Source organism: Polyodon spathula, chromosome 24 (assembly GCF_017654505.1).
Source record: "Polyodon spathula isolate WHYD16114869_AA chromosome 24, ASM1765450v1, whole genome shotgun sequence".
NCBI lineage: Eukaryota > Metazoa > Chordata > Actinopteri > Acipenseriformes > Polyodontidae > Polyodon > Polyodon spathula.
Window position 1 is genome coordinate 21,765,840 of NC_054557.1, and position 24,789 is coordinate 21,790,628.

A 24,789-nucleotide genomic window follows, 5' to 3' on the forward strand; every position below is an offset into this window, starting at 1 on the left:
GGTGAAAGGCAGGACACTGGTTTTGATTTGCAAACATGTCATATTTCCAGACTGTTTTGCATTATCACATTTGAATCAAAGGCGCTCCACAGCACACCAATCCCAGCTCGTACTTTTTTTTTCTATTCACAGTGATTAGCAGAACCCTTAACCCTCCAGGATCCTAACAAGCTTGTAGACTGAAACGATTTATTTTTAGACATTTTATTATAATTCGTTTTAAGCTGTAGATGCATGTACAGTCATAGAGAAAGCTATTGGCACACTACGCCTATTATACCAAAATTCAAGGTAACAGATTAAGGACAGACATTTAGTAAACTTTAACCACATTTTAATAAAACAAATGCAAAATTGACAATTTCTAGTAATTTAACCAATAATAAAACAAACAAACGTATTCACTGTAATATTTCGCGTGCCCTCCTTTTGTTTTTATTACAGGTTTCAGATGTTATGATAATTCTTAACAGTGTGTTGCATCTTGTTGGTGAAATCTGGGCCCATTCTGTCTTGCATATTTCCTTCAGCTCAGACAGATTGGATACACAATTTTTGACGCAGCTTTTTTTCAGATCAATCCAAAGCATTTCTATTGGATTGATATGATTGCAGAGGCTACTTCAAAGCTTTTTCCTTCACAAGGCAATTACACGAACCCTCTCTAAAACAGGCCAGAATGCTTTTATGAACTGCAAACTCGATTTAATTAACCATAATGGGCTTGAACAAAAGTCTTTATCAAAACATTCCTTAAAACATCATTACGTTTTTAAAACAGAGCCCTAAAAATCATCAAGAACCAAACAATGCGGAGCAATTCCTGAGCACTTGACTATTTACAATGTAAAATACAAACAATTATTATGATGATTTTTTTTTTATTTTTAGCGCCACCAGATGTCTGAATGCTGTAACTGCAAGAGCAGCCGCGGTTTGTCGATCATTTGATGGCAGAGTAAATGACGCCCTTGCTTTCCTCCGCAGGAGCCTGTCTTCTTTCAGGTCCTCTTCTCTCGTCGTCGAACCGAATGCTGGAGTAGTTCTCCTCGGCGCCCCCCTGTGGTTCACAAGAGAGAAGCAGAAGGTCAGGCTCACAGTGTGAAGGGATGCGTACAGCAGGACTGGAGGAACTGCTTTAGGGAAATCTATTAGAAAGAACCTTGTTGCGCGGGATCAGCCGTCAGCATGAGGCTAATGGCAAATGCAATACTGCTTGATAAGACTTGTGTGTATTAGGATACACCATCACCACTAAGAAATATTAGTCAGGAACTACTGTGACAGGTTCATGATTACTACTGTTAATAATAATAATAATAATAATAATATACACCCAACTGTGCACAAGTTTGTAATTAATGTTTTTTTTTTTTTTTTTTTTCCTGGTTATTCTTACACATAAACATAATGGTTCAAACTTTAATGATAACACTGCAGTATTTATTTAGATCCAGGGGTTAATTTGTGCTGGATCCCTGTTCCGCTACTGTTCTGTCTGACAGGCGAGAATTAAACACGATAAAACGTATGGAAAAAAAAGAGCAACTATTTTTTTGTTGCAAAGCCCCTGCTCTCTTGTTCCCTGAATTCAATGATCAAGGTGTACTGTAACGATATAGATTAGGATGCGAAGCAGGAGTAAGAAAACGACTAGCGCTCTTAACAGTGGCGTTGCTCCATTTTATCCCTCTTCTTGATTATAATTACAAGGTCCTGTATATTTTCATCTTTCATTATATGTATGTGTTGATTTTTTTCAATTAACCACGGCTTGGATCCTGTGTAATGGAAATCAAATCCGATTTAAATCTGCTTGTGGACACATTGGATTTGTGAAGTTGTGTCTCATTCTATTTTTGGAGTTGTGGACACATTCTATTTTTGGAGTTGTGGACACATTCTATTTTTGGAGTTGTGGACACATTCTATTTTTTAAGTTGTGACACATTCTATTTTTGGAGTTGTGGACACATTCTATTTTTGGAGTTGTGGACACATTCTATTTTTGGAGTTGTGGACACATTCCATTATCATTGACACATCCTGTTCTTACCGTAACCCGAGCAGGAATCTCACTGACAGACTCCTTGTTCTTCAATTCTTCAGCCTGGACGTGGTTATCTGTGAAAGGAAGAAGAGCTGTTCCTTTAACTGGTATTTTGTGAAGAGCGACTGTTGAAGGAATCGATGGCAGCAGACCTGAGTCAGTTATTCAATAAGGAGCCCTACTTGAATCTGTTCTCTTCCTCTTCCAGGCACAGAATGCGACGGCGAGGATCAAAACTAGGAGGAGAGTGACGGCCGCTGATGAAGATGATGCAATCAATACCGGAGTGTCTTTAAGGAGTGAGAGAAAAACAATCAATCCATTACAGCTGCAGACAGGCAGACAGCTCCCTCTTTATAACCCTCCAGTATAACCCTCCAGGATATCCAGTAACCACTGCAAGCAATGACCGTCTGTTTTAAGTTTGGTTAAAACCTATTTCTGAACTTCCATGACCAATCCTCGTCTGAGTATATATAGACTAGATACCTATACAGTGGAAAATGCGTGACAGGTCATACTTATTGAGTTATGTATTATAAACACTAAGCAATGATATGCATAATACCTGTGAGTGTGGTGGTGTAGCTAAACGAAGCCTTTACTTCACCCCCCTCAGTTAGGTTGCATCTCCATCTCCTGTTGTGGTCTGATTTCTGCAGCTGCAGGGACAGAGTGGAATGTGTTCTGTATTTTGTGATCTTGAACCTGTCTCCCTGCAGGGCTGTGCCTTCATCATCCACCCAGGTCAGTTCAGCATTGACAGGAGGACTGCAGTCTGCAATACCACCATTACACACCAGGGCGCACTGTAGAGATAAAGCAGTGCCTCTCTTTAAGTCTCCACCTGGGACAGCTGTAACTGAAAAGGGAAAACCAATGAGAAACTGTATTAAAGACCTCTGGACTTTCCAATGCCAGCCTATACTTTCCTATGCTTTATTACACTTTACTGTGCTTTTACTATGGGACACTTTACCATGCTTTCACTGTGTCTTTTTACATTTTGCTGTGCTTTTACTATGGGAATCTTTTTCTAAAGGTGTCCCTGCATATGGAACTCAGAACCTGGTATCATTTTAAAGCAAGTCTAAAAAGCTTTCTTTTTTTTGTTTCATTTTTGTTCACTAGTTGCAGAACTATGATTAGTAAAATGAGTATGAGTGGGTATGATACAGTAACTACAGTAATAGAACTGGTTCTAACACCACTAATAGTTACTTTAAACAGTACAACACACTTACTGGTGAGCAGCTTCAGAAAAACAGAAGCCTGACTTGAATGAAACTGCTCATTTACATATTGTTGGCAGGTATACTGGCCGCTATCCTCTATGTGCAGGTCGTGTATCCTCAGAGACGAGTCAGGCAGCACCTCCAGTCTTGCAGCTCTCTCTGGCTGTTTGACTGTAATCTTCCCACCCGAGGCCAGCTCAGAAGCTGTTTCAGATCTTTGACTAAAGACCCAATAAATAAAAGAGTTTTGATATTCCTGGAATCGCCCACAAGGCAGGGTAACAGTCTCTCCCAGAGACGAGTACAGCTCCAAACCTGGAAATATAACAACAACAATAGAACAATAATAGTATCATTCTACTACTAATAATAGTGATAATAGTGATAATAATAATAGTGATCAATTGCAGCATAGCAGCCACATCAAGTGGACTAAAATGCAGACTAGAAAATCCTTCAAATCTGTATTAACTTTATCCTGATAGCAGCGTAGAAAGCAGATGATCCCAGTAATTGGTTTAACCTATCGGAACAAATGGAATAACTGATAAAGAGGACTAACCTACAGCTATGGACAAGAGTTTTGCATCCCCCTATAGAATTAACACATTTTGCTTCATAAAGTCCAATGGAACCTGCTGAATAATGACATTAACATATTAAATTACTCACCGCTTTGTAGTTTTCCATATACTTAATATACATCATAGTAGTACATGAAATTCTGTACTACTGCTATGGCTTACTGTTTAATTATTTCTCAATCCTAAAATTCTAGGTGATTCAAAACCTTTGGCCACAGCTGTATAAACCGTTCTTTATTAATCCCATATGTGAAATTCAATGTCAGATAAATATATAAAGGGATCCCTGTACAAAAAGAAGGACACATTTTTATCACATGAAACATATTTAAGTATAAATAAATGCCATGTCTTTTTGCGCACATTTCAAAGTGGCAGATCATTTGCATTAAAACTGCCGACACAGCTGGATAGACACAGAACAGTTTCACTGCGTGATAATGGACCATTAGCTGTTTATAGTTAAAGCAGATCAAGTGACATTTTACTACATTGAACTGAAAATAGTATCAAAGGTACATGATTCAGACATTTATTTTAAATGTAGGGAATGTTGATTTGTTTTATTATTATCATTATTATTGTAGTTGTTATTATTTAAATGCATTTTTTCTAAAGGAGGAAAAAAAAAAAAAATTATTATTATTGTTATCTGATGTATTTGTGTTGTTATTTTGGTTATTTAAAGTAAATAACGTATTGTTATTACAGTAATCCGCTCTAACCATTTATCCATGATCAATCTCTTCAGTGACATTAATTTATTATTGAACAGAGAATATTGTGTTGTATATACTCTGTGCGCTGCCATAACTGCTAGTGTCACGTGATCCGTCTCGATCTCCTGCCTGTCACGCAGCAGCGAATGCACGCACCCACATGGCAGACGGCTCCTGTCACAAGCATTAATACCCTGTATCTTTCTAAACAAGGGATTTAGGGGAGCTTCCTATTAAAGGCTGAATCTCAAAACAATGATTGTGTGAATATAGTAATTGCTACAGCTGTGTATAAAGGTATTTAAAACAGGATTCATTCATCCGACTTTTTACATATCTGCCCTTACTCTGGTCCCACCGCAGTCGGGTACGTGACGGATTACCGTATTTTAGTTCAATATAGTTGGCAAGGAGAGTGTCTGCCTCTCATCTGCCAAACACATCCCGTGAGAATGCGTGCTCGGCAGCTAATTATTTATTGACTAATTGGCTGTTGACCACGCTCATGAGAAAACCTGTATGGAATGTGGTCATGGGATAAACAAGGGAATTGACAACCAGTTAATCCCTCAACCTCTCTCATTCTCTCTCTCTCTCTCTCTCTCTCTCTCTCTCTCTCTCTCTCTCTCTCTCTCTCTCTCTCTCTCTCTCTCTCTCTCTCTCTCTCTGAATAGAGAGAGATATATATATATAATATATATATATATATAGGAGCAGCTCAGCAGCTTTTGCTGACAGGTTGTTGGAGTAGAGGAGAAAGGAGACAGAGAAAGACATAAGAATGAACAAGCTAAAACAATTGCTACTGGTGCTAGATTTAGATCAGCGCAATACTTATTGAATTATTCTCTCTGTTTATTTTGGCCACAGTGCCGTTTGGTTTGTTTAATTTTGTTAAATAAACAAAGAGCACATCTGACCCCGCAGTACTGAGCCTGTGTCTACTTGTTAGTCTGCTGTCACCTGCCAAGCCATCCGTGACATATGGTGTCCTAGTGGGATAACAGCGCCTCCATGTACTCAGGCCAGGAGATGTACTGCGGGTACCACTTATTTATTTTTTGGGGAAAATGGAGGTGAACACTCTAACCCTCATGGAGTGGTTCCTGGAGAACAATGGATTTACCTGTTATGATTAACTTCTGGTACGCTGCAATCAGGATAAGCAGCTGTAGTAACTTTAGTTCAATCAAGGGGACTAAACCTGCTTAATCCACTAATTAGACACATCAGAACCCCTTCATCTCGCAAAAATGACAGAGCAGGCTGACCCTGGTCCCATTATACATGTAACCTTTCCAGCTGGATCCCAGTATGCAGCACGGGTTAAATGGAGCACATGACAAGCGCTTATAGCAATTCTAACACATGTACTGTCTATCAATGCAGGGTACACAATGACAGCACTTACCCAAAGGCAGGCGAAGGCAGTTTTTGTTATTAACTGAATGTTTCCTCAATTGCAGAACTTGCAATGTGATGCTTTAGCTCCAGCACAGAACATCAGCTGGACGTCCAAACCAAACCAACTAACTAACACAACAATAATTTGTTCTAACCTGTTCATCACGTCCGGTAGAGCAGCCTTTTGTCTTCTGTGGAGGATCTCTAGAACGCCTTACAGTCAAACAATTTAAATTGTCCGATAGTTCATTCCTAATTTGGACAAAGTACCCAAAGAAAACAAACTTTCGCTTTGTACAGCAGCAGCTGATTCTAGGGCTTTGTAAATGTTGTCATCATCTCAAATAAAAACCTTTAAGAAGGGTTTCTTGCTGTCTAAAAGCAGCCTCCGTCTTTATTCCACAGACGTGGCACTGTTTGCTGCCAATCGTGGGTCTGCAAAACCTGCTTTCTAAAAAGGCAGGCGAAGGCAGTTTTTGTTATTAACTGAATGTTTCCTCAATTGCAGAACTTGCAATGTGATGCTTTAGCTCCAGCACAGAACATCAGCTGGACGTCCAAACCAAACCAACTAACTAACACAACAATAATTTGTTCTAACCTGTTCATCACGTCCGGTAGAGCAGCCTTTTGTCTTCTGTGGAGGATCTCTAGAACGCCTTACAGTCAAACAATTTAAATTGTCCGATAGTTCATTCCTAATTTGGACAAAGTACCCAAAGAAAACAAACTTTCGCTTTGTACAGCAGCAGCTGATTCTAGGGCTTTGTAAATGTTGTCATCATCTCAAATAAAAACCTTTAAGAAGGGTTTCTTGCTGTCTAAAAGCAGCCTCCGTCTTTATTCCACAGACGTGGCACTGTTTGCTGCCAATCGTGGGTCTGCAAAACCTGCTTTCTAAAAAATGGTAGTTCACCCATTCCTATGATTTATGACAATATTAAATGTTTAGGAAACATACATCTTGCTTTCCTTTCTCTTCTCCACACACACATATATATATATATATATATATATATATATATATATATATATATATATATATATATATATATATATATATATATATATATATATATATATGAAGACTTTGCTGCCATCTTCCTGGATAATGACCTTGTGTGGCGTACCATATAAGAATAATTCCAAGCAAAACCGTACTTCTATTGAAACACGTCAGGGCATGGCTTTATTTGAAAACAAAATGGTGGAAACAAAAACAAAAGCCTAAACCCTTTGTGGGTCTATCTAAACAGTAAAGGCGTCCCTCTCTAAACGGGGACAGGCTACTCCTGTTTACCCCGAATTACACACGCAGGAAACTTTTTTTCCCTGACTTTCGTTTCTTTGTATACAGCCACCTCCACTCAGGCTCTCAGCAGGTCCTCCTCACATTTCCCTTCCCCCTACCTTGTCAGCTGTACCACTTTTAACTGCCAAACAATTACACAATTAAACAATGAAGCTATATTGGAGATAATTCCCAACCTCAGTATATTCACCAGGGTCTTTAAGCCTCCTATACCCTTTCCAATATAATACCTTTTTTTCCCAACCAAACTAAACATTGGTTCTTTTAAACCCAAGTTTGTGCTTTGACCTCTTATATCAATCTGTGATAACCACTTTACATTCATTTGTTAACTATTTAATTTTACTTTTAAACATATTACTTTATCTCACACTTTGTTTACTACCCAGTTGGTTTATGTTGTCTTTTCACACTTTATTACTTTTGTTTTAGTTGAAACATCTCCACAACCTTTACCCAGATGGAATGTGCATTCTTTACACACACTGCCCCACAGCTGCTTGAGGTTTGATCTGGAATGTACACTCCATCACTATATTGTAAAATGAGCTATATTGTAATTATTCTTATTTAATGACTTACTATTACAAATATAAGACAGGGTGCTGTGGAAGGACAATAAGACCATGGAGTGGATATCAGCTGGCATTGTACAGCACCCCCATACCATATTCTATACCCATATATCTACAGATAGATAGATTAGATCAAAATTGTTTATATATGTTTTTTAGCCTCTTGTGTAAATGTCTCCTATAACGCTGTCTCTTTCTATTGCTATAGCTGTGCTGTCTGGAGACAACATTGCCCTAATTGTTATGTTCTTATTTTCAACGCTGAGACAGGAAGGAGGAAACTGTTTTTCTGCTTGACTTTTTAAGCCTCAAAAATATCAACACTTACCAGCAACACCAGCTCCGAAACCCCAGGAAAGCAGAATCAGGCACACAAGTAAATCACAGAGCTGCTTTTCCATTTTCAGTCTTCAAGTTCACAGATATGGAAGCTTTAGTAAAGGAAGAAGTGCTTCAGTAAGTTTAGCTCTTCTTATCCTTCTCCCTAATCAACCACTTGACTCCAGTGAATAGAAATGTCATACCTAATACAAGAAGTGCTTTTAATAGCATAGCAAAAAGGGCTAAGAACAAAAATAAGTCACGTCCGGATTCCTTGCTCAATTAGGTAGTGGTTTTATCTTGGCCACTTTCCAGCAGTAAACTTTCCACAACCCCAATCACTTCTCAAATTTCTCCTACGACTTTATTTTATTTATTTTCTCAGTCTGGGAACCTGTAGGTGCAATTTCAAAAGGAATCTGTGTGCCGTATTCCTGTCTTTCTCTCTATTGAATTGGAGAGCAGGGTGCTGGAAGTAAGGGTTTGAAAAAAAGTGTAGCTCCTCAAACATCACAGGCACCAGCAGGGAGGAGAAGGTCCAGCCTGAATTCAGAGACCTGAGCAGACTGGATATAATTCCAGCCGCTCTCTACGTGAGGAGAGTAGAAGCATTGAGCTCATAGACTCTATATAAGAGGAGTCACTCTACTAGAGGACATGGAGCTCATAGACTCTATATAAGAGGAGCCTCTCTAAACATTATACAAAAGGAGTCAGTCTCTACATGATTAGAGGAACACATGGTGCTCATTGACTCTATACAAGAGGAGTCAGTCTCTACATGATTAGAGGAACACATGGTGCTCATTGACTCTATACAAGAGGAGTCAGCCTACATGATTAGAGGTACACATGGTGCTCATTGACTCTATACAAGATAAGCCACTCTGAAGATCATTAGAGGACAAGGAGCTCACCCTTATAAAAGTAAAAGCACAGTAAAGTGTAATAAAGCACAATGAAAGCAGAGTAAAGCATAGACAAGCATTGTAAGAAAAACAAGGTATAGTAAAGAACATTCATAAACATAGCAAAACAGGTCAACTATGGTAAATGCATAGTATTACCCTGGGAAAAACATGGGATAACTACAAAAATACTATGCAGAAATATCGTGGTAAACTTTTGCAAGGGCATAGACTCTACAAGAGGTTCTCTCTACATGATTAGAGGAACACAAGGAGCTCATAGACTCTACAAGAGGAGCCACTCAAGATTGTAGAGGTCGGGAATGGAGCTCATATAGAAACTATACAAGAGGATCCACAAGCATGTTAGGAGACTTTGTTTATTTTGGTATGATATAAGAACATAAGAAACGTTACAAACAAGTGGAGGCCATTCGGCCCATCTTGCTCGTTTGGTAGTTAGTAGCTTATTCAATCTCATCAAGCAGCTTCTTGGAGGATCCCAGGGTGTCAGCTTCAACAACATTGTCGGGGAGTTGGTTCCAGACTCCCTACAATTCTCTGTGTAAAGAAGTGCCTCCTATTTTCTGTTCTGAATGCCCCTTTATCTAATCTCCATTTGTAACCCCCGTTCATTGTTTCTTTTTTTTCAGGTAAAAAAAGTCCCTTGTGTTGACATTGTCAATACTTTTTGGAATTTTGAACGCTTGAATCAGGTCACCACGTTGTCTTCTTTGTTCAAGACTGAATAGATTCAATTATTTTGGCCCGTCTGCATATGACATTCCTTTTAAAACTGGAATATGTGGAGGTTGTCGGAATCTTGTACTCTTCCTGTGTCTTGCAATCTCTTGTAGTAATATATCTCATTAGCTGGGTGTGTGTCTCAAATGCATGAATTGAGGGGCTCCCAAGTGGCGCATCCAGCAAAAGACGCTCCATGTGGACTGCAGGATGTGTCCCATAGCCTGGGGATCGCAGGTTCAAGTCCAGGCTGTCACAGCCGACCGTGACCAGGAGATCCTAGGGGGCCGTGCACAATTGGCCGAGCACTGCCCAGATAGGGAGGACTTAGGTCGGCAGGGGAATCCACGGCTCACCGTGCACCAGCGAGGGCGCCTGTGGTTCTGCAGTGGAGCCTCCAGATCTGTGTTGTCTTCCACTATTATAGGACTTGTGGCCTCATTGTGGATCCACAGTGGGGAAAAATGATGGACTGGCACGTTCCGCTCAGATGAGGATACAGATAATAATTGGGCACACTAAATGGTGGAGAAAACAGGGGTAAAAACTGAGACGACTAAATTTATATATATAAAAAAAACAAATGCATGAGTTGTGAGCATGTTATTCGGAGGACCAATACAACGTACTAGAGGACAGCAACCTATACTGGAAGACAGTTAGAGAAAGGAAGAATTGTGGAAGAGTGATGTCACCACAGGTTAGGTATAAAAAGGGTTGTTTAGAGATCTCTGTTAGACCCGAGGAATGAATGAAGACTGCCGTCTCCAAAGTTGGCCTTTTTCGTTTTGATTTCTGAACTTAAAGTTTTAAACTGACTTCTTGTTGTGTTGAGAGAATCATTCTAGGTTAATCCACCCCCAGTGAGCCAGTTAACCCCAAGAATTAAGGATACAAATAAAATGTCATTTCCATCCTCCTTACTCATTGCGGTCGTAGTTTCAGCCTGGTCATTTTTTCTCCTGTGAACAAACAGGAAACTTGCAACACGACAGTCCCTTCTGCATTTTCCTCAGTGTGGGTTTGTATTTTAAACAGATAAGCTGCACATTGAATTTGAAAATAAGGATGAAGAATTTTCGAGCTTCATGTCTGTGTTTCTTGTTACTCAGCTGTAGAGCAGGGTGTGGTAAGTAATTTTTATTATTTTTATATATTAATAGATAAGTTCAGCTTTTACCAGCAGTGGTCTGTTCAAATTAAACAGACACGTTAAAGCATATACACATGTTGGAAGAAATCAATAGGTGACTTTAATCCTGAAGGTTTGTGACTCTGAACATCAACCTTTCACATTCAAGAAATGACGTCAACTGGGAAGAGATCGGGGGACCAACTCAGAAATGGGACACATACATTAAAAACAGTTTTAAAGACCGAGTTTAACTATATAACCAAAAGTATTTAGATTTTTACAATTAATTTATCTCAGTTTAGCCAGCTTTTAATTATGTATTAAGTATGGAACCATATTTTAATACGATTGACGATTGCAATGTCAGGAGTTGGATGTCTCAGATTTCATGCACCTGAACTCAGGTAAGTTGTGCTCCGAATATGTATGTATGTGTGTGTGTGTGTGTGTATGTTGCTTTCCGAAATCCTGCCTCTCTGCTTTATACAGTAACCATGGGCGCCGATCTCTACTGTGTGGGGGGGTGGGGGTGTGGTGGGGGGGTGTGGGGGGGGGGGGGGGGGGGGGGGGGGGGGTAAAATTGGGGGGTTAACAGGGTTAAATCCCAAGGGGGGCTCCCCCGCTCAGGGTTAAATTGCTTAAATTCCCTTTGCTACCGACTAATTATTTACTTGCATCTACAGCAGCAAGTTTTGAGAAGTAGTCAATATAGTCAATTAAAATAAATACATCTACTCACTCTCTCTTTCTCTCTTTATTAAACAGTTTATCAACACTATCCATGCATAGTACAAGGTGAAAACATGTGTATCAGGTCGAAACAGTCTCGGCGATTACCTTTGCAAAGCGATAAGCTCCATTTCATCAAAACACTTCTCTTAATTTGGTTTTCACTTTGCGTTTTTTTTCACTTGTCCCCTTAATTAAACATATTCATATCAAAGCGTTTTCGGTAAATAACAGAAGCTGCATTAAGTTTCCCCGAAATATTTGTGTGCAAGATTAGCCCTTATATTTTACATATAAAAAATAAAATTAAAACCCTACCTCACTAACTTCCGTCAGTTTTTCACTGCTACCATATTGTTGCACTCTATTGTTACGTTTGTTTGTTTGTTTCACGTTGCTTCCCAAAACAAAATCGAATTACCATGTTCTAAAATAAATTAAAAAAAAAAAAAAAAAAAAAAAAACATTAATTACACATCAGCTTCATCAATGGCACGTGTGCGAGCAATGCGGCGTGTCAGGTTCATAGGCTCGGACTAGTTCATTGTAAAATACGGAAGGGTGGAGAATCTGGTGCGTTCCAGTCTCCACAAAACAAGTTAACAATTCTGAATCATAAAACCATTTAATAATATTGTTAGGGAGTTGATTTTAACCACTCCGTCATGAATGTGATATTCACAGGACTGGAGCCTAATGCCGGGCTACACGTACAAATTGGTGTTTTTTATTTCAGCATAGCGTTATCCCAAATATGATATTTACACGGTTGAAAATGCGCCGGTCACCTGTGACAACCTGCCCCCATACTGGGGTTGCGTGTCACACGGTATGGGTTTGGTTGTCACAGTGTATGTTCTTGCTTTTACTGTAGACAATAATGCAACTTTTTTTTTTTTTTTTTAAATAGTAAAGTTTCTACTGTGTGCGATTACAGAAAAAGTTGTATTTTTTACTTTTTATGTGAACATAAAAAATACAGACCTCTATATATTTGAAATGTTGACCCATGCTACAAAATAATACCACAGCCTCCACAGAACTAGAGGACAAACAGTACATAATTTAAATACGCATTACATGGTGACATATCCCACATTTTGGTGTAAAAAAGTAAAAAGAAAAAATATAAGACTTCTTCCTATAGGATTTACATGTGACAACCAACCCCCAAAACTATGTGACAGCCTGCACTGTGGCCAAAATAAACAGACAGAATAATTCAATAAGTATCGCGCTGATCTAAATCCAGCACCAGTAGCAATTGTTTTAACTTGTTCATTCTTACTCTCTGTCCCTTTCCCCTTTCTCCTTTCTCCTCTACTCCAACAGCCCGTCAGTAAAAGGGCGGCATAATATATATATATATATATATATATATATATATATATATATATATTATATATATATAACTCTTTCAGTTTTTATAAGGGAGAGCCCCTAAATGCCTTTTTAGAAAGATTAATGCTTGTGACAGAGTAGCCGTCTGCCGTGTGGGTGCGTGCAATCGCTGCTGAGTGACAGGCAGGAGATCGAGTCGGAGGTTGAAGTTGATAAGCCCCTCAGGTGAACAGGATTTATTTACACATCCAGTCAACACACTGAACAGATCACATGACACCAGCAGTAACTGCAGCGCACGGAACACATACAACACAATCTTCACTCTTCAATAATAAACTGATGTCACTGAAGAGATTGATCATGGCGAACAAACAGTTAGGGCAGATATGCGATGGATTACTGTAATAACAATACATCATTTACTCTAAATAACCAAAATAACAACACAAATACATAATAATAATAATAATAAATAATAATAATAATAATAATAATAATAATATAATAATAATATAATAATAATAATAATGACAGTTTTTTTTTTTTTTTCTCCCGCACAATTTCTTTTAAATGCATTTAAATAACAACTACAGTTTTAGGATTAAGTAGTAAGCCATAGCAGTAGTACAGTATTTCATGTACTACTATGATGTATATTAAGTATATGGAAAACTACAAAGCAGTAAGTAATTTAATATGTTAATGTACATTATTCAGCAGGTTCCATTGGACTTTATGAAGCAAAATGTGTTAATTCTATAGGGGGATGCAAAACTCTTGTCCATAGCTGTAGGTTAGTCCTCTTTATCAGTTATTCCATTTGTTCCGATAGGTTAAACCAATTACTGGGATCATCTGCTTTCTACGCTGCTATCAGGATAAAGTTAATACAGATTTGAAGGATTTTCTAGTCTGCATTTTAGTCCACTTGATGTGGACTAATTCACTGCTACGCTGCAATTGAACCCTTGTTTTTTTTAAGACAGTTTGGATTGCTTTTAATTTCTCATAGTTGACACAGAGCACCATGACTAGTGTAGCTGGACAACGTGTTGAGATTCTCCAAAGAAAAGACCCCTTAATTAAAAGTGTGCAGTAACAACAGAACCAGGCCTGTTTCATTACTGTTATAAAAAGATTTGTCATGTTTGAATCATCCAGGGCAAACTGTTTATTGTCAATTTTTTAAGTTGGTTAGGCATTATTGTTATTGCTATCACTATTATTAGTAGTAGGAATGATATTATTATTGTTGTTATATTTCCAGGTTTGGAGCTGTACTCGTCTCTGGGAGAGACTGTTACCCTGCCTTGTGGGCGATTCCAGGAATATGAAAACTCTTTTATTTATTGGGTCTTTACTCAAAGCTCTAAATCTTTCGAGCTGGCCTTGGGTGGGAAGATTACAGACAAACAGCCAGAGAGACCTGCACATAGAGGATACCGGCCAGTATAACTGCCAACAATATGTAAATGAGCAGTTACTTTCAAGTCAGACTTCTGTTGTTCTGAGCCTGCTCACCAGTAAGTGTGTTGTACTGTTTAAAGTAACTATTAGTGGTGTTAGAACCAGTTCTATTACTGTAGTTACTGTATCATACCCACTCATACTAATTTTACTAATCATAGTTCTGCAACTAGTGAACAAAAATGAAACAAAAAAAGACAGCTTTTTAGACTTGCTTTAAAATGATACCAGGTTCTGAGTTCCATATGCAGGGGTACCCTTAGAAAAGATTCCCATAGTAAAGGCATAACAATGTGTAATAAAACACAGTGAAATTATGGTAAAGTTTCCCATAGCAATAGCACAGCAAAGTGTAATAAAGCAGAGTAAAAGCATGGTAAGTTTCCCAGGTTGGCATTGTAAAGTCCAGAGGTCTTTAATACAGTTTCTCTCATTGGTTTTCCCTTTTCAGTTACAGCTGACCCAATTGGAGACTTAAAGAGAGGCACTGCTTTATCTCTACAGTGCGCCCTGGTGTGTAATGGTGGTATTGCAGACTGCAGTCCTCCTGTCAATGCTGAACTGACCTGGGTGGATGATGAAGGCACAGCCCTGCAGGGAGACAGGTTCAAGATCACAAAATACAGAACACATTCCACTCTGTCCCTGGAGCTGCAGAAATCAGACCACAACAGGAGATGGAGATGCAACCTAACTGAGGGGGGTGAAGTAAAGGCTTTGTATAGCTACACCACCACACTCACAGGTATTATTCATATCAGTGCTCTACATTAGTATCGTCCGAAGACATCATTATTAAAGCTGTAAATCTATGTTTGATAGAAACTACATTTTCATAATTTCACTTACTGTTCCCTTTTCATGTGTGCAATCATTCTGAGATTGTTGTATAGTCTGTGTTAAAGTACCCTTAAAGTGATTCTGTGTAGATAGTTGTTAGGGCGTTTTCATGTTCCTTCATTTTTTATGAAGCTTGCTTTCTTTATGAGTCACTCTTATTGCAATTACTCATGTACAGCACTGTGTTCATATATAAGTATGTGTTCCGTTGCTTTGCCTAGGAGTTCAGGAGCTGCTGTTCAGTTCTAGCTGTCTGCCATTGACAGATGTAACACAGGCTAGATCAGCCAAAGTGTTTTTGTATTAGAAACCTCTATCGCCATCTAGTGCACAGTAATGTATTGACAGCAAAACAAAAGGAGCCTTGATTCAAACATATCAGTAGATGTTACTGACTCTTGCTTTGGACATGCTCTAAATTAACCCGGGACCGGATCAGGGCCCTGAACATGGCTCCGCAGTCAAAGAGACCCTCCACTGTGATCTTGCGTTTCCTGGTCTTGTAAATGGCTTGTTTAGCAAGAGCCAGGAGCAGATTCATTAAGTGGTCTCTCACCTTGGTGGAGCCACGAACAGCGTGCCCAAAAATGAGGAGGGCGGGAGAAATGAGTAGCCAGAACTGCAGCAGGATGTTCTTCAAGAGGAGTAAGAGTAAAGTGACACGAGAACTCTGCTGACATGATGGCGCCATGGAGAACTCTCTATCCTAGATCCCCAGTGCCTCTCGGGACTAGCAGGGAGTACAGAGCCTTTCACTGGGGACTCTCACCCTCCGGGTTTTAACAGCAGGACTGGGAGGGAGGTTGGCTCTGTGGTCCTAAGCACCCCCTCGAGATACTTGACTGACAGAGTCTGGGTGCAAAGCTGCTTTGCATTTGTTAGGCACCAGGGTGCGTGATGTCAGATGTTATAAAGTAACAAGTGATGGCCAGAAAGTTTTTGTCGCACCAAGCTGGCTTCATTTTATTTATCCAAACCAGAGAGAGGAACACCAGAACAGAAATTGCACTTGGTACAAATTTCGCCCACAAAAGAGGAAAAATAAATAAATAAATAAATAAACAATTGACTGTCAAAAGGAGGCTATACTCTGATAATCAAGTTCCCCCTCAGCCCTTTACACAGCACCAACCAGTTTTAACAAACCCATGCACTGGCGCACCCCACAGTTTGAAAAGCTCTGATATATACTGAGCATCAAAATTATAACACATTTATTTTCAATCATTTGCCCTTGACCATGACACATTTGAGTGACTATGATTGAAGCACATGCACTTAATCACCTAATTAGTGAGACAGTTGATTGGACACTGGATATGGAGTGCTTTCAGCTGTTGAATTGCAAACTTGAATAAAAGTAATAAAGAAAATCACAGAAAAAAACAATATGCCACGTCTGTCAAGAGAACAGCGCCTTCGTGCAATCAGCATGTTGGAGGCTAGACTAGTGGAGCATACTGTGGCTCACTGTCTTGGGTGCTCACAGCCAGCAATTTCAAACCTGGTGAGATGGTATAACCAGACACACTCTGTCCATGACAGGCCACGAACTGGGAGACCAAGAGTCACAACACCTGCCCAACATCGACAGATCATTTTGCACCATTTTCATGATGTCAGTTGTTAATCAGCACAATAAAAAGTCACTGCATAGTTTGTCATCTATTGATTTTTATCCAAATATAAGTAATAAGTTTCTTTTCATGCTCAAATATAAGTGATACATTTCTTTTAATGCTCAAATATAGGTGTTAAAACACACTTTGCCTCCTGGTGGAGGAGATTAGGTATTACGGCACATAAATACTGGGCACCATAAATCCACAGGCATAAAAACAAACAAAGAATTAGCTCTGGGCTACAGACCTCAATGCAATTGGTTTTCCAATAATTACTTTATAGATTTCAGTGATTATCTTTATGGGACGGTGTCGCAAGGTGCTCTTCTTCTCTTCGTACGCGCTCTGCTTGAGTTGGTCCCCGCGAGCCAGGTGACTCTCCAGATTGAGCAGCTCCCTTTCCAGCCGCTCGATCCATTTGTCCCTCTTCCGGCTTGTGCCCGTCATGTAATCCTGACAGAGGATCTTGATCTGCACCTTCCCCACAGCCAACCACTGACACCAAGTGGGGAAGCAAGATCACCTGCAGTGCCAGACCATCCAAAAGTCCTGGACAGACCACTCAAAGAGCTTGTCCTCCAGCAAAGAGTTGTTAAAGTGCCAGTAGGCGTAGACGTGCCTAGCTGGGGCCACCATCACGGCCACCAGGCCTCGGAGGAGCGAACGCAAGAGTGGTTCCACAAAATGTAGAACCTGTCAATCCGGGACTGAGACACCCGTCCCTCCCTCAACCTGGTGTAGGTAAAGGCTGAGGCATCTGGATGTTGCCAATGCCAGTGCCAGTGCCAGAGAGCCAATCGATCAGCTCCCTCAGAGCTGCCGACGAGAGAGGGTAGGGTTCTTGCCCCACTGTGTCTACGGCCTCTAGGTTGCAATTGAAATCCCTCCCAAGGACCACGCACCTGTCGGCGCTGATGGACTCATGTAGGCTGACATCCGCCGATAAAACTGGACTTTCCCGGGACCCGTGGATGCCGTGTTCACTTTCAATAGGTGAACGATAGCGTCCCTGTACCGGATCTGGTCGTGTAACAGACAGCCGGCACAACATCATTCACATCAATCACTTCCAGTCAAAAGGACCCGGAGAAGAGCGTCGTCACCCCACAAGACGTGTCGCTTAGGTGGCTAAGGTAGGTAATTGGCTTCGGCCTCCTGAATGGTGTGCATTTTCTGCAGGAAGCACACAGACTAACCCCCCTTTTTCAGGTAGGTGATTACCTAGGCCCTGCAGAAACTGTCCTTAAACCTGTTGGTGTTTAATGTACTGATGTGAAACTTATTACTGAGGGAGAGGAGAACCTCTCTGAGTCCACGCTACACAGACACTCTGCTTTGTACTCCTTCTCCCCAAGTCTCCTTTGCCTTTCCTGAAATGGAGAAGCACAATGCATTCACATTGTTGGGTGAGCGAGTCGCGCTTGATTTTTTATTTTACCGCCCCCTCCCCCAGCCCCAGGGGATGCGGCAGTAGAGGCCAGTGGTAGGACCTTCTTGGGGACCATCGATACAAAAGGTGCAGACGTGGGTTAGACGATTTATGCCGAACCAGATGGTCTTGTCCCCTCTGAGGCCCCTCTTTGAGAGACTGAGGCACGTTATCAGACCCGGCCTCAGTCATCGCAGGGAGGGGATCGACCTGCAGGGCAACACCTCTGTCTGCCGTTTCAGGTTCTTCCCCTCCCTCGTTCTCGTCAGCGGTGGTCACTTGCGCGGGTTCCATGTTCTCGTGAAACCTGCAGTTGCCTCAGCGGGTTTTCCTTCCGCCTCCCTCCGTGGCAACGCAGGGTTCAGGACCCTTGTCAGCACCAGAGGGGGGAAGCTGAAGCAGCTGTTCCAGGGACTCTTCCTTTGCTCCCTCAGTGACCGCCACCAAATCGGCGCGGTCTTTTTGCGTTTGTGTGCAAGCGAGGAAGGCACGCTTGTGGTCAATGGCGGGCTGAGTTCCTGTCATTTCCCTCTTCCTCATTGGAGAGCCCAGCTTGTGCCTTCAGAGGCATGGTACTTGTGCAGATGTTTTGGCATGGCCGAACAGTGAACTAGCCGAATCAGTGCATTAGTAACCCATTAGGTGCCATTGTCCTCATTTGAGGACAGGATACTCTGTAATCTTTTTTAACCTGTTATTTTAATTTTCTCTTTAACTATATTGTTATGATAGCTTACTCTAATTTTGTTAACCACAAAAGCTAAGTCAAAGTAATTGTTGATTCTGCAAATAAAGCCCTTCAGATACTTTAATGGTGCCTCAATATAAAATAAGAAACTGAAGCCACATGATACATTTCTTGGCGTTGTCTTATGCACAGTGACGATAAAGATCCATTTTCTATATGTTGAGCTTCATGGCTGGCATGACATTCCACTGGTCTGATAAAAACAGGACACAGAAATTTGTAGTCAAAACAAAGCATTTACATATTTTATTCTGTGAAGAAATATTCATTAAGAATGTAGCAAATTATATAAACACCACTTGTGTTCTAATATTTTCAAAGAAAAATGTTTTTGGTACTTAATGGCAAAGGAGAAACTTTGAGGGAGCAGTTTATTACACTGTGTAATGGGTAGTAAGTGTTATTTCCTAATTGCTTATGCCTCAAAAGTATAGAAAATGGCTATTATTCCCCACAAACTTTGCTTTTGTGACCAGGACAGTGATATTTTGAAATATCACTGTCTATTTACAGTATAATGTAAATCTCGAAAAACTACTTACTTCTAAATCTTTTGTAGTCATTTTTGTATTGCTTTAGTATAAATACATGTTAATGTGGATTCATATGTTGTTTTGTTCTGACTTTATGTGAACGAAAAGACACACATTTGCCCGTTTTCCCATTGGAGATAGTGATATTTTGAAATATCACTGTCCTGGTCACAAAAGCAAAGTCTGTGGGGAATAATAGCCATTTTCTATACTTTTGAGGCATAAGCAATTAGGAAATAACACTTACTACCCACGAACAAAAATTGTGTTACATAGTGTTATCAAAGTTTATAGTCGTCGCCCCTCCCCCACCTAAACACCCATACACTTCACTGACAGGACACAATACAGGCATACAGCTGTGGACCTGCCAACAGTTTTTGCTAACACTGAAACTTATTTAAAAATGGATTTTAAAAAACTGCATTTTTATTCAGAAATAAATCATTTATAAGTAGTTTAATTACACTAATTCTTTTTCTTGCAGTGTCCATCTCTAAAGTGGAATTGATAATCAGAGTCTTCATCTTCTGTGCTGTTCTCATAATCCCACCCAGCATCGGCGCTGTGGTGTACATCAACAGGAGGAGCAAGCGAGCAGCACAGGAAGTGACCTCAGGGATACAGCTCACGCCTGTCAAGTGACTTCCTGTCGGCCCTGGAGTCGCTTCCACATTGTAGGCTTTCCCTTGTAAAAGTTTACCACAATTTGCCATGTTTTTCAATATTCTTTAACATACCTAGCTATTCTTTACAGTGGTTACCTTTGCTTCACCATTCTTTCACTGTGCTTGATTACACTTTGCTATTTTATCTAAAATCATGTAATCAAATCATAATAGTAATTTCATGTTAGATTTCAAAATGTCACATTTTTCAATTTTTGTGAGTATATGGAAAACTGCAAAGCGGTATGTAATTCAATATGTTAAGGTAACATTATTCAGCAAATTTAATTCGACTTTATGAAGCAAAATTACTTAGTTCTATGGAGTGATGTAAAACGTTTGGCCACAGCTGTAGGCTTTTACTATGAGAAACTTTTATGAGGGTTGCAGCAATATTTGATTGAGAAGGTCTTTACGCTGGATAAGGTTCAGTGTATTGCTGTCCTCAGAACTATACAGTGTTCAGAAGATGTATTCTGTGTTTTAATATGTGAACAGCAGTCTTGTACTGTATGTTAAGTCTTTGGTGGCTACCACTGATCAAGTTTGTACTGTAAACTATGGAGAACGAACGCCAGCAGCAACCCTAGGGGGCGCTGGGAATTGTGCATTACAGGGTCACTTTAGTGACAATTCCAATCTTGAATACACCTCGGCCCCCTATTCCTAGAGCCCCTTTCACAATGGCTCTCCTACCCGGGTACGGACCGGGGTCCTGGCTACCCGGGTCACAATCCCACGCAGTGTGAAACCACATACCTGGATCGGACCCAGCTACCTACCTCGGAATGTTGACACGCTTTTATCCGGATTGAGCGCAGCAAAATGCTTGACGCCCGATGGTGAGCCGACGCAATACAAACAGCCACGCCTCTGTGAATGTTTCACTAATGCAAGGAACGTTTCTCTTTATTATGTTTAGCCGTATTTTTTTGTTTGCGACACGGCGTGAGCGAGATTGCAGCAGGGGTGAAGAAACATTTGCTCTAATCAATATTTGGGCCGACTATTCAATCCAGAGATGCTTGAATGGAAGCGTCTGTAACAGGCTGCTTCCGGGGCATTGATGCGCGCGTTGTGTATTTACTTCTGTCACCCAGGTCGACACTGCTTTATCAAAAGCAGTGTGAAAAATCGGGTAGCCGACCCGCATGACACCGGGTCCTGACCCGGGTAAGTTCTGACCCGGGTAGAGCATGTCAGTGTGAAAGGTGTGGTGTGTTTGTGTGTACATATACTGCTTCATAGGCATAGCCTAATAATAATAATAATAATATGAGAAATAATGTACATCCATTAATGTATAATAATAATAATAATAATCCATTATCATAATATGTGTTTATGCATACTTTTTCTTGTTATCTTAAAATATTAAAGTTCAACCATTAAAGAATAGTCCCTCCTTCTCTTCTCCTTGTGTGAGACAGCTTCAGACCTTCTGCTTCTTCATCTATTTGCATCTCAGTTTCAAATTGTAAATGTATTTACTGAAAACGAATACACTGATTTATAAGAAAGAAACATAAAGAAAACAAGAAATAAAGAGAAAATAAAAAAGAACAAAGTTCCTGTCTTACCTGTACCCTTTATCACACAATGCCTTGGTCCTCCTGTAGATCGTGGCACGTTACTGACTGTATGACCGTGACAATCATTTGTTTTTCTGGGACTAAAAATGTGTAGTACATAATGAAATACATTTCAGGGTTTGTTAGGAATAAATAAATAAATAAACAAACAAACAAAAGACAGTCCAAATTCAGATCAACTCATTATTTATTTTTATACCAGCAAAAAATACAGACTATCAATATATTCAGTAACACAGAATATAAATAGACAGAAGAGACTCACTCAGTATATAACCTAGTGTCTTTTTTCTTTAGTTAAATATGATTACAGTTTGCCTATTCACTACATTCATCCACAGAATAGTCATGAGGTGCACTCTGCATCATCTGAAACCAGGCCCTGTTGGTTGTCCAGTTTGTGTACATGCCCGAGAGGCAGATAGATACAGCTGCAGGCAGGCAGGCACACAAGCTTCCTCTCTGTGTCACTCTAATGTTCTCTAAACAGGCACACTCCTGCGACTACCTGCAGCAGCAGGGGGGTATGCATGTCCGTTCTGCTGTAGCTCAGGGAAGCAACACACAAGTGCAAACAAGGGAAATATTATTTCTGTCATACTGCTGCTGATGATAATATCCAGGACCCATCTACAGACATACCTTCATAAATATGTAAAAACTAATTAAACAAGTAAAACCTTAACATGTAAATACTATTTAAAGATGTAAACACCAATTAAACGTCTAAAACTTTAAATTAGCCTGTGTTCCTGGGCACACTGAATGGAACAGAAGCCAGGGTGCCCCACGTCACTGTAGAACCACCTTTAAACTCCCGCTGTCCACTGACCAAGTACCCTGGGGCAAAGCCATTATACAGTTTCTCGCATTGCCCACACTGCGAGATATGAAATCCGGTCCTGTGTTACGCAGAATTCTGTATCCCCATAGATTTGACGCCTGCTTAGCTCAAGATCGCTATCCGTAAACGCTTGATGTTTCTGAACAGTATTTACACGTAATAAAATTATTATTATTATTATTTTTTTTTTTAAATACAGTTTATAAGGTTACTTTTAATCAAGGGTTTCGTGTATTGCGAAACGCAGGAGGCTGATAGTACTGTAGAAAATCAGGGGTGTTAAATGTGCTGTTTTATTTTGCTACAGAATTAGTTTGGTCTTGTTTTCAATATGTGTTGCAAACAGCAGCAGAACTCAACGGCAGTGCCTGAGAACACAGCGGGACTCGGGCACAGGAATATCGCGCATCCAAGTCCAGCTGCAAAACGACATCTGCACAAGCATGGATTCATGCAGGCATGCATAATTGTATGGGGTACAGAAATCTGCGTAACACCGGTAGTCCTGAACATACTCCTATGTGAACATATTCCAGTTCATCACACCTGTTTAAATTGTAATAATGTGTTACACATTCTTTAATATATTTACAGTTGTTTCAAGACACTTAAGAAAAAAAAAATCCACCCCCCCCTTTTTTTTTAAAAGAAAGCGTAGCAGAGCAATGATGACACACACACTCTCACACACAAAAACAAAAACAAAACCAGCAGCAGTGCCGGGGGTGTGGGAACCCCGCCGTCAGGTGATAGGTTTACGCTGAATGTAATATAAAAGCTGCCTTTATGGCTCCGTAGCTCTGACGTCAGGCGCCCCGCCCCTCGGGCGCTGAATGACTGTGCAGAGCGTAGGAAGCCCAGCCTCTTCTGCTTTCAGCTGCTGCTCGGGTTCGAGTGAAATTAATTTGTTGTTCAATAACACTGTCCTACTGCCACATGGTCTCCCTCGCGACTGCTTTGGTACACAGTACCCATTAGTTGATGGCTATTTTCGAATTGAAAGAGAACGTAAGGTTGTGGATGCAACCATGGTTCTCTGAAAGAGAAAATAACCAGCACCCGAGGGGCGGGGCGCAGATGTTAGAGCTACGGAGGCCTAAAGGCAGCTTTTATATTAAGTGCAGCATAATCCTATCACCTGACGACGATACCCATTAGTTGATGGCTATTGTCTCTTTCAGAGAACCGGGGTTGGATCCACAACCTTACGTTGCAAGCACGTAGACCTCGCTGCAAACCACTTTTAAAGAAAATTCATAAAACAAACCGTCTGAAATATGCCAAGAAATATTAACAGGAATCTGAAGCATTCTTCAACAAAATGATCTGGTTCAATGACACTAAAATATATTCCCAAAAAATGGAGAATAAAGGGAAAACCTTTAATGAAGAAAGCCTTGTACCTCCAGTTATACACAGAGGTGGTTCAATCCTGATATTGGTGTGTTTTAGCAAGTCATGGACTGGAGGCATTGCTGTGATTGAAGATCGAATGAATGCAGCCATGTATCAAAACATTCTACAAAATACAATGATACCATCTGCTCGTGGGCTGATTGGCAGACAGTTTATCTTCCAATTCAACAATGACCCAAAGCATACAGCTAAGCCAACTCTGGAATTCCTGAAGAAAATGAAGATAAAAGTTCTGGAATGGCCTTTGCAATCACCAGATCTCAATTCGATAGAAATGCTTTGGAATCAAATGAAAAAAAGCTATGTATCCAATTTGTTTAAGCTGAGGGAAATATGGAAATAAGTTTTTTTTTAAATAATTTTTAAGTAAGATTATTGGTTGTTTTATTAAAATGTGGTTAAAGGTTACTAAATGTTTGTCCTTAATCTGTTATTGTGAATTCTGGTATAATAAACTTAGTCTGCCAATATTTTCGTCTACGACTACATGCATCTACAGCTTAAAACCAATTATAATAAAATGTCTACAAATACATAGTTTCAGTCTACAAGCTTTCGAGGAGCGTGGGT

At 40.2% G+C, this 24,789-nt stretch overlaps 2 protein-coding genes across 2 annotated transcripts; one reads left to right on the plus strand and one right to left on the minus strand.

Moving 5' to 3' along the window:
• Window positions 1-542: 542 nt before the first annotated feature.
• On the minus strand, window positions 543-8,280 carry LOC121298608. Its single transcript, XM_041225733.1, has 6 exons — window positions 8,208-8,280; window positions 3,295-3,600; window positions 2,619-2,912; window positions 2,233-2,340; window positions 2,057-2,124; window positions 543-1,060 (listed from the first exon to the last, which is right to left on the minus strand). The coding sequence occupies exons 1-6, from the start codon at window positions 8,278-8,280 to the stop codon at window positions 944-946; spliced, it is 966 nt and encodes a 321-aa protein (XP_041081667.1). The 3' UTR covers window positions 543-943.
• A 2,623-nt stretch (window positions 8,281-10,903) lies between these two features.
• LOC121298732 lies at window positions 10,904-20,484 on the plus strand. The gene is made up of 4 exons (XM_041225941.1): window positions 10,904-10,981; window positions 14,328-14,583; window positions 14,979-15,272; window positions 20,187-20,484. Exons 2-4 carry the CDS (start codon window positions 14,391-14,393, stop codon window positions 20,342-20,344), a joined length of 645 nt encoding a protein of 214 aa, XP_041081875.1. The 5' UTR covers window positions 10,904-10,981; window positions 14,328-14,390; the 3' UTR covers window positions 20,345-20,484.
• The last annotated feature ends 4,305 nt before the right edge of the window (window positions 20,485-24,789 follow it).